This window comes from Pollicipes pollicipes, unplaced genomic scaffold, assembly GCF_011947565.3.
Source record: "Pollicipes pollicipes isolate AB1234 unplaced genomic scaffold, Ppol_2.1 Scaffold_4295;HRSCAF=5057_pilon_pilon_pilon, whole genome shotgun sequence".
Taxonomy (NCBI): Eukaryota; Metazoa; Arthropoda; class Thecostraca; order Pollicipedomorpha; family Pollicipedidae; genus Pollicipes; species Pollicipes pollicipes.
This window is the reverse complement of record NW_023596461.1, coordinates 39234854-39248799: the sequence shown is the minus strand read 5'-3', so window position 1 is coordinate 39248799 and position 13946 is coordinate 39234854. Positions and strand designations below refer to the sequence as shown.

The 13946-nt window shown below is 56.0% G+C and overlaps 2 protein-coding genes across 2 annotated transcripts in view; both read right to left on the bottom strand.

Annotated features, from left to right (window-relative positions):
- The window catches only part of Nipped-A (Transcription-associated protein Nipped-A), a 113398-nt gene extending 112542 nt beyond the window's left edge, over positions 1 to 856 (bottom strand). The window contains 1 exon segment of the mRNA XM_037220554.1: positions 802 to 856. The gene's annotated coding sequence lies outside the window, so the exon portion shown is untranslated.
- Positions 857 to 2741: 1885 nt separating this feature from the next.
- Positions 2742 to 13866, bottom strand: LOC119096575 (cryptochrome-1-like; the record flags this gene model as incomplete). The annotated part of the gene is given in 10 exon segments (XM_037219479.1): positions 2742 to 3687; positions 4592 to 4711; positions 5751 to 5848; positions 8229 to 8380; positions 10485 to 10625; positions 11120 to 11287; positions 12437 to 12666; positions 13313 to 13403; positions 13405 to 13498; positions 13724 to 13866. Coding segments are annotated over 10 exon segments (1398 nt in total), but the record flags the coding sequence as incomplete, so codon positions are not given.
- Positions 13867 to 13946: the final 80 nt, after the last annotated feature.

Sequence of the window (13946 nt, the reverse complement as noted above, 5' to 3'; positions counted from 1 at the left end):
CAAAATTCCTTCACCTAGAACTGGTGTCAACACAATCAGGGAGAATCTTGCTATCTTTAACAAAATCCCCTCAGCAAACAGTAGAGTGAAGGCCAAGCTGTGGTCAACAAAGTCCTGCTGACCAAAGCCAGATGAAGATTTAATCCACCCATTAAGGGGACACTTCTGAATTCCTACCTCCAACTGAACAGGAAGCTACACAAATGGTTCATCAATTTTATTGCAATCAGATGTCAAATTTAATGTGTGGTCTGAACACCTATGCATTATCTATGAGCCCAGGCTAAGTGCATCATGTTCATATCCAGGAAATAATGCACTTATACATCTTTGGTAAACACCAAACCAGCCACATCATCAAAACATTTCATTGGGCTTTAAAATGACATCGGTCTAAAATTCACTAGAAGGCCAGACTGCCAGTCCTTCTAAATGCAACTTTTTATTTAAGAATAATTATTTGGAATTCAGTTAAGCAACCAATGCTCAAATGATGGAACACAATTTGACATGCCATACACCTAGAAAAGCAGAGACTACAAACACTGTCAGCCTGTTTTTTCTGCTCTCATTAGTAATCATTGAAGCCTGCTAGTGCACCAAGTTGATGGGCAAGCACAGGTGAACAATGGCATTGCAATGCCAGTTTGAGTAATGTAAACACAAGTGCCCAGCGACGTTATTCTCGTCATGAACACCAATTTTGAGCTGTGTTTATTCTGCTGGGATGGTGCAAATTTACACAAACACTCCCTCCCCCCTTCCCTGCCCCAGAAGTACTGGGGCACAGTGCTCATTTACCTAAAACAACCTTTTCATTTACCACACAGCACGACACCCCCACGTACTCGACCCAGGACGCTACGGTCGCGTTGATCGGCGTTCTGGATGTTCGCAAGGCTCTAAGTTATTGGTGACATCAGCGGACAATTTAATTTCATCCCTTGCAGGTCATACAATGACGTCACTGGAAACAATTTCCTTCAAGCCCATGGCGACTGACATTTTGATGTGAACAAGCGGATTAGATTAGAGCTGTCGGGTGTTTCCTGTCCCATGCGAATGATCAATGTGCCACGGTAGTTGGCTTTTAATTCTCGATTAGCCCATACCAATCGCCAACCAGAATGTCACGCATAAAATGCGCAAAATGTGAGTTAAATATTTACGAAATCAGCAATTTGTAGCTATCTTTTTAGCAAAGAGCTTTTTTCCAATAAAACGTCTCAGATGACCTTTTTCAATACAAGAACACTAACACTGATTTCTGTTTTTCAGCATCACGCAACCTTCAGGGTTAACTTTAAGGCCAATAACACGGGATACATTAGATTGAAATGTTTCCGTGGGATTTACAGCTCTTCAGATTGTCTTCTTCAGCGTGCGAATTACCACCCGAAGAAATGCACCGACTTATCACACAAACTCACTCAACATGGCAAAATGGGAGGACGAATGGTGGTATCTATTTTAACTGAACTTTAATCGAGTGATTTTGATTTTTTAGGCATCAAAATCATCTTCAGCATAGCAAGTGCGTTTGTCGAGAAACCCCAACATCAGAATGCTAGCATTCAAGATAAAATTCCAAGTCGAACGATTGGAAACCCCATTTCACCCCAAAAGTCACCCCAAGATTCGGATTTTCGAACATTAAAATCTTCTTCAAAGCATGAGCTTACGCAGGTCGCAGGTTGCGCAGGCAAAAGGTCCTGAGACCTTAATGTCGACCGCACTCGTCCATTGAAGGGTTTTTTGGGCTTAAGATCATGGTGCCCAAAATTCCGAAAAACCGTCGGTGCGTTTTTGGCGAAATTAAGGTTCCCGCCACTTGGCCTTAAAGTTGACCTTGATGGTTGACCTTAGGTGCCGACTTTATGGAGGGCGCTCCCTTCCGCGGCAACATGATGGTTCTTAGAATCCAAAGTCACTACAAATTTGGCACTGCATTTGACCTTTCTGTTGGCATTTTCCAAATGCACTACTTCATCCGAAGACGATTGTGATGCCCACAAATTCGGAATAGCAGTCACTTTGTTAGACGCTAAATAAGACGCCTACAATTAAAAACGCAAAATCGGTGTCATCTTTGATGACGTTAATTTCAAATGACATTGAAGGCCATCTGTGTGCACACACAACACATTCCATATTCTCGCCCCAGGGTTTACACTCCGAGGCATTTTCAATGAAATAGGACTGGTCACTGCATATATATCGCTGCATTTGCGGCATGTTCCTGCTGAGGGCAACCCTGATGGTTTTCCTCACAGCAGGAAGTGTTGGCTGGGCGCGCGAGTCCTCCGCATAGAGGCGATTACAGGGAGGCGGCCAGGCCACCCGCAGCAATAGGCCACGACGCCGGCCAACCCACTTTCCGATAACGGCGTTTCGCAGACAACGATCGAACGACGGCAACCATATATTCATGTCCCCGCTCTGGGACGACCACCGTCAGTAAGCATTCACATTTGTACCGGGTACTTGTACAGGTACACGCGCCCACCGCCTTCGGTCAGACGCCTAAGAGGCAGCACAAGACACAGTGCCCCGAATGCCAGACAACAGCGACTATTGCACACACACGCCACGGCCCGCGCCGACGCAGCGCAGTCACGCGTCCGTATAAACACGCCAGCCCCCGAGGTTTCGCCGGCGGCGCCCACCCGCCACATCGGGCGCCGCGGCTGCCGGCGGCAGACGGCGACACGGGCGGCGCACGGCGCCCGGCCGCTCGCCGGTCCGGCGCGGCGAGCGGCGAACGCGGCGGACGCCAGCCGTCCGTGCAGCGCACGGGCGCCGGTCTGCTGCCGACTCAACACGGCGCGTAATACTCGACGTCCCTCCGACAACCTGCCGCCCTTCAGCGCGCGTCCCTGGCCATGGCGGCGGCGGGCGGTTGTCCGGAGCAGACGGGCCAAACAGGGCTGGCCGCACACGGTCGCGCCGCCTGCGACCGCTGCAGGGTCCGTCAGATGCCATCCGCCCTGCGCCGGGCACACCCCCGCCTCTCGCCTGCGGACATACGGCCTCCGCCCAACAGGCAGCACAAATCAGCGGCTCCTCCGCTGGACGGGACATGAAACCACCCGCCCAGCCACCCAGATGTCCGTCACAACATCGTGCTGAGCTCGACTGGCTTCCTGCCCGAACGGACGTGACCCGCGCCCACCAGTCAGAGTCATTGTCATTGAGATTGGGGCTTTCCGGTGCACTCAGCAACTGAGGCTATATGGCATCGCCTGCCTCTCACCCTGGCAGGAAGGGCGGGCACCGCAGGGAACCGAACACCGTACACCTGGTTTCCCAGACGAGCAGCGGCTTTACTACACTACTGGCATTCTCCCGTTCCAGTCAGGACTGTGACTTGGTCACGCAGCGTCAGGCCACCGTCAGTCCTCCCAGAGACCAGGCACCATCACAGGGCCAGAAGCAGTCACCGAGTCTGTCCGGCCAGCCGGCCGCCCAGCTGGCTCCCGGCTGGACGCGGCCCATTGCGCGGCGGAAAGTGTGTGCCGGACGCCGCTCAGGCCTCGCGCGGCTCGGCGGCGCGCACCCGGCGAGCAGTCTGGCGTGCGCTCGGCAGCAGGTCCTGCTTGTAGCTCGCGCCAGTCGCTCGCACGGCTGGCGCCAGCTTCTGCGCCTGCTCCTCGCCCTCCTCTCCTAGAGGGATCGGCAGCAGCGGTCCTGAAACGACACCAGCACAGGTCACCCCCCTGCCGGCAGGCGGCGGGCACCACCATACCAGGCGCAACGGGACGGGGAGGACTGTACCAGGCACACCAGATCGGCGGGGACTACACCGGGCCTACCGGGGCGGCGGGGACTAAACCAGGCCCACCAGGGCGGCGGGGACTACACCAGGCGCATCAGATCGGCGGGGACTACACTAGGCCCACCAGGGCGTCGGGGACTACACCAGGCACACCAGGGCGGCGGGGACTACACCAGGCCCACCAGGGCGGCGGGGACTACACCAGGCGCACCAGGGCGGCGGGGACTACACCTGGCCCACCAGGGCGGCGGGGACTACACCTGACCCACCAGGGCGGCGGGGACTACACCAGGCGCACCAGGGCGGCGGGGACTACACCTGGCCCACCAGGGCGGCGGGGACCACACCTGACCCACCAGGGCGGCGGGGACTACACCAGGCGCACCAGGGCGGCGGGGACTACACCATGCGCACCAGTGCCACGGGGACTACACCAGGCGCACCAGATCGGCGGGGACTACACCAGGCCTACCAGGGCGGCAATGACTACACCAGGCGCATCAGATCGGCGGGGACTACACCAGGCGCACCAGGGCGGCGGTGACTACACCATGCGCACATTTTTCGTTACTGCTGAAAGAGGCGCTCAGATTTAAGCGGTCCACTGTGCGCCATTCCACTCCTCTGACTATACCGTACTACACCATGCCCACAGCCGGAAATGAGCTATAACAATCTGGACGGCGTACGACACGCTTGCAGCGCAGGGGCCCGCCTCTGACCGACCCCACCAGGACCGGACAGCGCTCAGACAGCGCCGCGCACTCCAGGAACGCCCGGCGCCGGCCGCCCGCCGGGCCGACCACCACCACTCACCGGTGAGCTGTACCCGGCCGCCCTTATAGCCCAGCAGGTGGGTGTACACCTGGCGCATGCGCTCCACGTTGATACGGCTGGCCTCGGCGTGGCTGACGATCGGCAGCGGGTAGTTCTCACCTGCGGGACAGTGGGGCAGGCCGGTGAGCGCTGCGTCCATCCGGCCCTGAGGCGCTGCTGAGCGCGACCAGGTCACAGCGTCGCCGCACAGGCCAGACGCATGGGTAAACCCCATAAACCAGGCAACGATGTGTGCACACAGTCAGGAGCACCGCTCCGCCATTAAACAACGGAAAGACAGCCAGACTATCCCCGAAGTCCCGAGGAAAGCTTTACAACCTAAGCACTTAGCAATTGCCCCATCTGGTGCACGCAAAAATGTACCTGTAGACCCCCCTCCCCTCCCAGAGGTGTGCCAACGTTAATATCGCAAACAGCTACACAATCATCCGGCTCAAAATCCGCAAACTCAAAGCTCCACGATGGCAAATGGACGCCCACGAAGCTTGCATATGGAAAACTATACGATATACATTAACGAAAATGTATTAATCATTCGTTATTTATTATTCCATGTCATATTATTGTTATTCATATGGAGTTCTAAAAAATAATCATAGCAACAAAACAGACCTAACGCAGGGAAAACGCACAGACCCCAGTCACCACCACCGAGCCTGATACCAAAGTTGAGCGTGTCCGTGATTTTACAGGAAGATGCCGGCCAGCAGCCGGGGTAAAGTGTTCGTCTCCAGCGGTCGACCTGCCTGTGCCGAGACTCGATCCGCACGTCGGCGATGAATGACATAAGCGATGCTCTCGGAGTATGCCGCAGGAGGACGCTGCAGCAACCGAGGCAAACACCCACTTTGATACTCAGCCCGGCGCTTTGGCACTGGATCGGCCAGGGAGAAGCCGCCCGTCTTCCTAAGCCAACCGTTGTGGTCGGGGGAAATATCCGCGCGCTGACGACCAAACGGTGAAGCTGTCTACAGCCTGACTAGTATGGGTCACCAAACTGCGGAATTCACGGATAATAACCGGCGCGGATTACCCCACCCACGGGGACAGGGACGGGGGAGGGAATGGTGTGACGGGGACGGGACAGGGGACGGTGGGACGGGGACGGTGGAACACAAGGACGGGACGTCACACGTACCGATCACGCATCGGGCCGCCTTCTGGACACTCTCAGGCGCCAGCCACGGCTCGTGGATGTAGCGAGACGGCATGCTGTTTAGCACCGGTATGTAGTTCCTGGCGGCAGAGTAGAGGGCAGCATGAGTATGCAAGCGATGCTTCGACCTGCGCTCTGGGAAGGCGAAGCTTCGCCACGACGGGGCTTATGATACATCACTGTTTTCCGGGTGAATGGACAATATGCCGAGCTATCAACGAGTCCTACCGAGAGTACAAGGGGCCGTGCCGGCGGGGAGCTTGTATTTACCTGTGCAAATCTATTTTCCAACAAAAGTCTAGTTTTGCATGATGACTAACGAAAGTCTCGTTTTGCACGAGTACTGCAAAGCGCGTTTGGAAAAATGAGCATTTGGCTGCAGGGAGCAGCCCTTAGACATGTGTGTGAGCCGCCAGGATCGCCCAGCTCTGCGTAGATCGCCACATAGTGTCCCACGGCGTTCGCCAGCTGACTATTCCAGAACGCCTCGTGAGCAGCTCGGTGGCATGCAACCAGTCCTTGGTCGAGCAACGGTGACACATAGAGCGCCGGCACCAGTGGCTCAAGCTGGCACTTCCCGATCACAAGGAGTAAGAGCGCAAACAGAACGCCGTCGACAGCCCCTACCAGCTTGGCGTAGAACTTTATATCTTCTTTTTTTTGGGGGGGGGGGCGCATGGCGTCCCCCCCCCCCCCCCATATTGGGCTGCCCCCTCCAAATTTGGCCGGGCCACCACTCCATTTTGCTCGGCCTTCACCATGTGGAACCTGGCTCCCGATACCCCATCAGTTCATTAAAGTAGCGATAGCTGAAGACTTCGTAGGAATTCGTAACTTGGTATAAGAGGAAGTCACTTACATAGTACAATACAACGCATCTTGCGCAAACAGAAACTCGCAAAAATTTGCCTTTTGTAAGCCAATAACCTCACCTTGAATTGAAGTGCGTCATTGGGGCTTTACGACGGTTCTGAGGCTATAAAGCGACACCTGTCTTGACGGAGTACGAAATTGCTTATCTTCTAGTGAGGTATGTGACACGAGCGCTGCATGAACGATATGAATTCCTAGATATTGAAAACAAGGGTACTGGATATATTGCGCCCCCGGCGCGTAAAATCGTCTTGCATTTGAACTTAAAGATAGTTGTAGTACAACGAAGTGGTGGCTCGCAAAAGAAGCATGTCCTGGAATACGTAGTGTAACGCAATGCGCAATATATGATGCATACGTATCCCCAAACAACACTGTCGACATATTTTCACATTGTTTTGGCATGTACAACACCACGGACTCACGACGCGATGGCGTAATGTCGGTTACTTGTGATGCTGTAACTGCTTATTCCGTTTTCAGAATCCACTTCAAACCCGCATGTATGAATCGTCCTGGTCAGGAGCTCGAAGGGCCCTCTGAAGGGCCCTCTGAAGGGCCTCTGAAGGGCCTCTCGTCCCAGTTCGGGGTAAATAGCAACTGCTATTTACCCTGACGTTAAACATATCAGGATGGGAGCCTAGGTGCCCTGGTCGATCCGGAAGCCCTCAGAGGGATACATCATGCGTCGGTCACATCTCTGATGCGGCAGGCCCTCTGACCTGGGCATTTCCGACGCAGGGACACGTCAATGACACAATGAAAAACCCAGTTCTACCCGTGCTGAGAGCTACCCAGCTTTTGTAATCTTACAGGCTTAACAAGGCATACACACGATAGTTTCAGTCCGCAGTTATACCGAAATCCCCTGAAAGGAGTGTCCCACCTCTCTTTTACATTTCACTTATTGTTAAATCAGACGCGTCCGGCTTGATCAGTAACACCAGCTTCCTCGAATTCTTCTGAAAAGCTCAGAATTTCTATTTGAAGTAGCCAACCCTGCGGGAGAAATCACATTTGGATCCCTGCTCGCCACATAAAAGTCATTCATGTCATTTGCTTTCCTTCCTCCAGCGTGTGTGTCCTGCAATGTTTGCAACACAACAATGCGTCAAAGTGTTTGTCCAATAAATGTTATGAAAGCCTGTGAAACACTGTGCTCAGACAAAAATATATACGAATAAAAAGCTATTAACCCACAAAGTCAACGAAGCGTTAAACTACAGCTTTGATTTCTTCCCTGTGGCGTTTACCAAAGTGGCTCTTTTCGGGGAGCACTCTGGCTTTGGGAATGGGAGCATTACATGAGCCATGTGACGCACTGGTTCAAGCTTCAACCAGTGTGTTCCCCAGTAAAATGCCCTTGCCCGCTGGGCCAGTAACAACTGCACGCCTTGAAACCACACAAAAGTTTCATCATTCAACTTCAACTTTTTTTGTTTTTGAAATGCCCCAAGTGTTTTACTATTCAAGCACAAATGTTTTTGTGTTGCTTTGTTTTTGAAACTAACCAAATATGTTTTGGTCCACACACAAGTCAGAAAGTGGGCCGCACACAGCAGAACGGCTACGAGCCAGCAGACTCACCTGATATAGTCACCATCAGGGTCAACCTTCCGGCCAAAACGGACCGGGCTGTAGCAATGGAAGAACTGCTGGGAAAACGACGAACAGCTGAGCCACATCCACGTGCCTGCGTTCACCGACCAATCAGCATCCAGCAGCAGCTCTTCGAACACCTGGCGACACAGCGGTACATCACATGGCCGGCACCGCACGGCGTCGGACACACCTGACGGCACAGCACGGCGTCGGACATAGCTGGCGGCACAGCAAGGAGTCGGACACACCTGACGGCACAGCAGGGCGTCGGACATAGCTGGCGGCGCAGCAAGACGTTGGACACAACTGACGTCACGGCACGGCATCGGACACACCTGACGGCACCGCACGGCGCCGGACACAGCTGGCAGCACAGCACGGCGTCGGACATAGCTGGCGGCAAAGCACGGCGTCGGACACACCTGACGGCACAGCACGACGTCGGACATAGCTGGCGGCGCAAAATCGCGCAGCTGTCCGCTTGATGTTTGCCAGCTGACGGTACAGATTCACACAGCTGATGTGATAACGGCTGACACAGCCAGCGACGTATAACCGCATAGCTGACAACAGTGCGGCATCCGACACGGCTGGACACACACACGCACGCACGCACGCACGCAGATGCCAGACGTGTCGGACTGCTCTCACAGATGATAGCAGTCTAACACAGTCACCGGCACAGCGTCAAACCGCTGACAGTACAGACCACAGCCGAACAGCTGGTGGTATCACGTCACACAACTGACGGTACGTCAGCCCGTCGACGGCACAACGCCAACTGACAGTACGCCGGTACACGACTAACGGCACGGCTTCGCTTAACTAACGGCGCAGCGTCACACAACTAACGGTACAGCGTCACAAAACTAACGGCACAGCGTCACACAACTAACGGTACAGCGTCACACAACTAACGGCACAGCGTCACGTAACTAACGGCACAGTGTCACACAGCTAACGGCACAGCTCCACACAACTAACGGTACAGCGTCACACAACTAACGGTATAGCGTCGCACGACTAACGGCGCAGCGTCACGCAACTAACGGCACAGCGTCACGCAGCTAACAGCGCCAGCATCAGCGTCGCACGACTATCACAGTGTCAGCGTCGTTGGTATAGAGTTACACAACTAATGGCGCAGCGTCACACAACTAACGGTATAGCGTCACGCAGCTAACAGCGCCAGCGTCGCACAACTAACGGCTCAACGTCAAACAACTGACAGTGTAGCTGTCACACAACTGACGGTAAGGCATCACATAAATGATGGCATAGCGTCACACCACTGGAGATGAGGTTTCATATTAATGAGGAGAGCACAACTGGAATGAGTGGGTCAACATAGCACGTAATACTAAAACATCACCCACCCGGCTAGCACCACAGTCCCACATCTGAGCACACAGCGCAGCACATCTGAAGGCGTACACTCGCGGACCGGCCAGTCGGCGTCCCCAGTCTGTGCTGGTGAGTGCTCACATCTGACTGGCGGTGAGGTGTTACACGGCTCCTGATGGCCGATGTAGCGCCACACAGCTGATGGCACGCGCCCCTCCGCCGACCGTACAGCACGACACCCACACTTGCCAACGAGCCGAGGTATGAAGCGCGCGACGCAGCACACTGGAGCGCCACGGCACGGGAACACGTGCGAAGGCCGAACCCCGGGACACGCCGAGAAACAGCAGGAGGCCGAGCCCGTGTACGTCAGCTGGCAGCTATCAGTTCAGGCGAAGCAAGAGGCAGTGAGCTCCTGCTGGTTTCTTGGAATTGTTCAGAGTTCTTACGCCGACAGCCCTTAACTTTAGCACATACCAGGGCGCACTAAGTTCAGTTGTGTTGATCACGAGTGATCGCAACTGGTGACCATAAACGCACTTCTGATGCGTCGAGTTTTGGCAATATAACCAATGTTTGCTTGATAACGTCTTTTATCCGCACCTTCCGGCATAATGTCGATAGCTGCCAGCTAAAAACTCTGAGCCACCCCAGGAGACATGATCGCCAGCAAGGCGATGAAGTGCGCACGCGTGAAGAAGTCACCCAGCAATAGGAGCATGAGAAGCTATCCTTGCAGTCTGATGTAATCTGGAGCCCCTGTCCGATCCACATGCCAGCCCGCACCCCAGCCCCCAGTTACGACAGTGCTGTGACTGTGTGTGGAGGCTCGGTGCGGCGGGCGCCGGTTCGGCCGCCTGCCCAGTGAGCCGCGCCCCAGCAGAGTCCCTGACCAACCTGCATGCCCTCCTCCCAGCTGATCCAGAGGTCGCCGCGCGTCAGGAAGCAGGCCACCGCGTGCCGCGCCAGGTGGTGGATCCAACCCTCCCGCCGCAGCTGGGTCATGATGGCGTCGATCCAGGGAAACCCCGTCTGACCCTGGCGGGTCACAGAGGCCTCAGGTCGGCTCGGGCGCGCCCAGTCTGCCCTCTCGGCTCGGGGCAGCGCGGCCGGCGCGCATTCACCTCACCTTCCGACCACACTACTCCACACATCAGAACCTGTGTGATGGGCTGGTGCGGTGGGGTGGGGAGCGGAGCGGGGCGGGGCGGGGCGGGGCGGGGCGCTGTATTTCTCGGAGAGCCTGCGCTCCTGTCTTCACACTGCTCTGGCCGGCGGCGCTCAGCGGGTCAGCCAACGACGTATGAATCGATGGAGCAAACAAGCGTGGATACCAAGCAATACGTATGCGTGGTGTTAGTGACGGGGGGGGGGGGAGACAGGGACTTCATTTCTGCACAGCGAGCATGGATAAAGTTGCTACAGCGTACGAATGCCGAGTGCCATGCCAGCGAGCGGGATGAGAGCCGACTGGGGCAGCGCCGCAGGATCAATCAGACCGTCCCGCACCGAACAGTTGGAGCGTGACTTACGGTCGCCCACTTGCTCAGCGCCTTGGGCTTCCTGTCCCACGGTATCTGTACGCAGATGGGATTGCCGACCATCTTGTCGAAATTCGGATTGTTGGTGGCGGCGACGTAGAAGAACTCGCGCCACAGCAGCTGCCCGTGCACGGAGAGCGGCGGGTCGCTGTTCTTGATCTGCAACAGACCGGCTCGTCTGACAGCGGGACGTGCGGAACCCTACGGGGGCGGCAGACGAACGGTTCCCGGACCGCCAGTCACAACGTCGGCTACCGTCCACGATGCAGCATCGCCGCAGCTACCAAATAAACAGTGAGCTAGAACCGCTTATAAACTAGGGTGGGAGTGAAAAAATCCATCACAAAAGGCCATACGAGGGTGAAAAATTCAATTCATATTTCACAACATTCTTTAACATAAAATAATGCAAAGTAGTTCAACAACAAAACAACAACAGAAAATTCAGCAAGCATAAAGCACTCAAACAAAAACAAAAACTTTGGACTGCTACACATCAGCACCAAGCCAAGCACAACAGACATACCTGTGGCTTCTGTTAAGATGGGGTCGGGGAAAACAAACATTATGTCACTGTTTCTTATCAAACACCAATGCTTATTTCCCAAAAAGTAGCTTAACTTTGCCTACCATAAAGAGGCCTTACCTCATCTCATCCTGTTTAACCTGTTCATATCACTGCAACATTTGTCAGTCAGTCAGCGGCGGTAGTGAGACGGCCGCAGCTGTCATGAGTGTCAGTCAGCGTTGGTAGTGAGACGGCCGCGGCTGTCATGAGTGTCAGTCAGCGTCGGTAGTGAGACGGCCGCAGCTGTCATGAGTGTCAGTCAGCGTCGGTAGTGAGACGGTCGCAGCTGTCATGAGTGTCAGTCAGTGTCGGTAGTGAGACGGCCGCAGCTGTCATGAGTGTCAGTCAGCGTCGGTAGTAAGACGGCCGCAGCTGTCATGAGCAGAGGTCAGCGTCGGTAGTGAGACGGCCGCAGCTGTCATGAGCGTAGGTCAGCGATAGTAGTGAGACGGCCGCAGCTGTCATGACAGCAGTGCTCCGCACGGCCCAGCCCAGCGCCCGGATTGGTGGCTGGGTCGGCAGGAACGGGGCGGCGAGCACACTAAGCTGCGGCCGGAGACATGCCCGTGAAACGAGGCGAGGCCGGGCTCCAGAACACACCATGCCGAGGGCCGTGCAGTAGCGACTGACTGGGTGCGGCAACAGACCCAGGAACCGATGCCGTGAATGGGAGCAGGCCAAATGTGTAGTGTCGGTACGCCATGTGCCGGAGGGACGGCACGAGCGGGGGAAGGGCCCACCTTGCGGTAGAGGTGTGCTAGGTCCCGGTAGAAAAGTCGCGGCGAGAGGGCGCCGAAGCGCAGGTAGGGGGACACGCCCGTCAGCGACGCCTTGAGCGACTGTGGCGTCATCTTGGGCCGGCCGAAGGAGGCGATCCAGGCCTTGCGCTCCATGTGCCGCTCGAGCCGCACCAGAGCCTCCGTCTCGCCGCCGTGCCACACGGCCGGCTGCGCCGAGTCCGTGTCGAAGCCTGGCGGGGCGGTGGCCGGGCGTTAGCGACGGTCAGCCGGCGCCCGATCCGCCACACGCGACCTGAACGGCACCGCCGCACTCAGACCGGCCAGTCAACACCGGCAGCGACCAACACAGCGCGCCTCGCAGGGCAGCGTCCAACAGCCTGCCATAAGGGCATTGCTAGGTGGACGGCTGGGCGCCACTGTCATCACGCACGCGCGTGGACCAGTCGTGTTTGCTGCGAAACCGACACAGGCGGACTGGCCGCCCGAGCAGAGCCGCACACCGACCCACAGGGGCTCTCCGGAGATGACACCAGCGGTGTGACGCGCTCACGCAGGCCACTCCGTGCACCCACCGTGCCTAGTTCCAGATACAACAAGATCATGACAAAGAATATCAAGATTATGCAACAAATCATGCAAACCACACGTAACTCATACAAAACTAAAACAGCACAGACGAGCCCCTCGCCGCTAGCCGTGAAGACGCGCTCTACTTCGAAACATAAAAATTGTCGAAAGAAAACGATGGAGACGAGAAGCACCTGGCAAGTTTCCCGCACGGCGTACCCCGCCACCAGCGGCCCGGGCTCACTTTCATTTGTTTCATTTTCACGTTACATTCGGTTCACAGCGCTCAACTCGGCTCGGCTCACTTACCGAGCTCGTCCAGCGTCGGCACGCCGTACTTGTCGTCGTGGTCGTCGCTGACGGGTGTGTAACTATCGTCGAGCATCTCCAGCGTGATGGCCGGCAGCCGGCGGCGGCGGTGGCGGCATTGACAGCAGCACGTTCTGGAACTGCTTGTAGGTCAGCGGCGACTTGCCGCCCATTTTGGCCATGACCCTGCGGCAGAACCCAGCTTGGTCATCGCCGAGCGCTCATCCCATCGCGATGGTGATGCGCCACTTATTCAGGCGCGCTGCAATCCTCTGTCTTTCGGAGTCTGCGTTCCAAGTTTCACTAACAGTTCTAAGTTATCGTGTGCATGTTGTTAAGGCATCTGTCTGTAGACTAACAAGTACTTGGTCCGGTTCTCGGCCCTGCAGGCAGAGCTGCTGCAGAGCTCACCTGTTCAAGTCGTAAAGAGTGTGGCAGGTGCGTGATACAACGCGCACTTGATGCTCCTCCGCCATCTTGCGCACGTTCCTGTCGCGCACCCTGCCAAACGGCTCCGGGTCCTCGCCGAACGACAGGCACGTGGTGCCCCATTTCTGGCGGCGACGGGAGCACCCAGTGAGAATGGGGGGAGGGGACTGCCGCTGGAGGCGCGGCACGCCTGGACGCCGGCGTG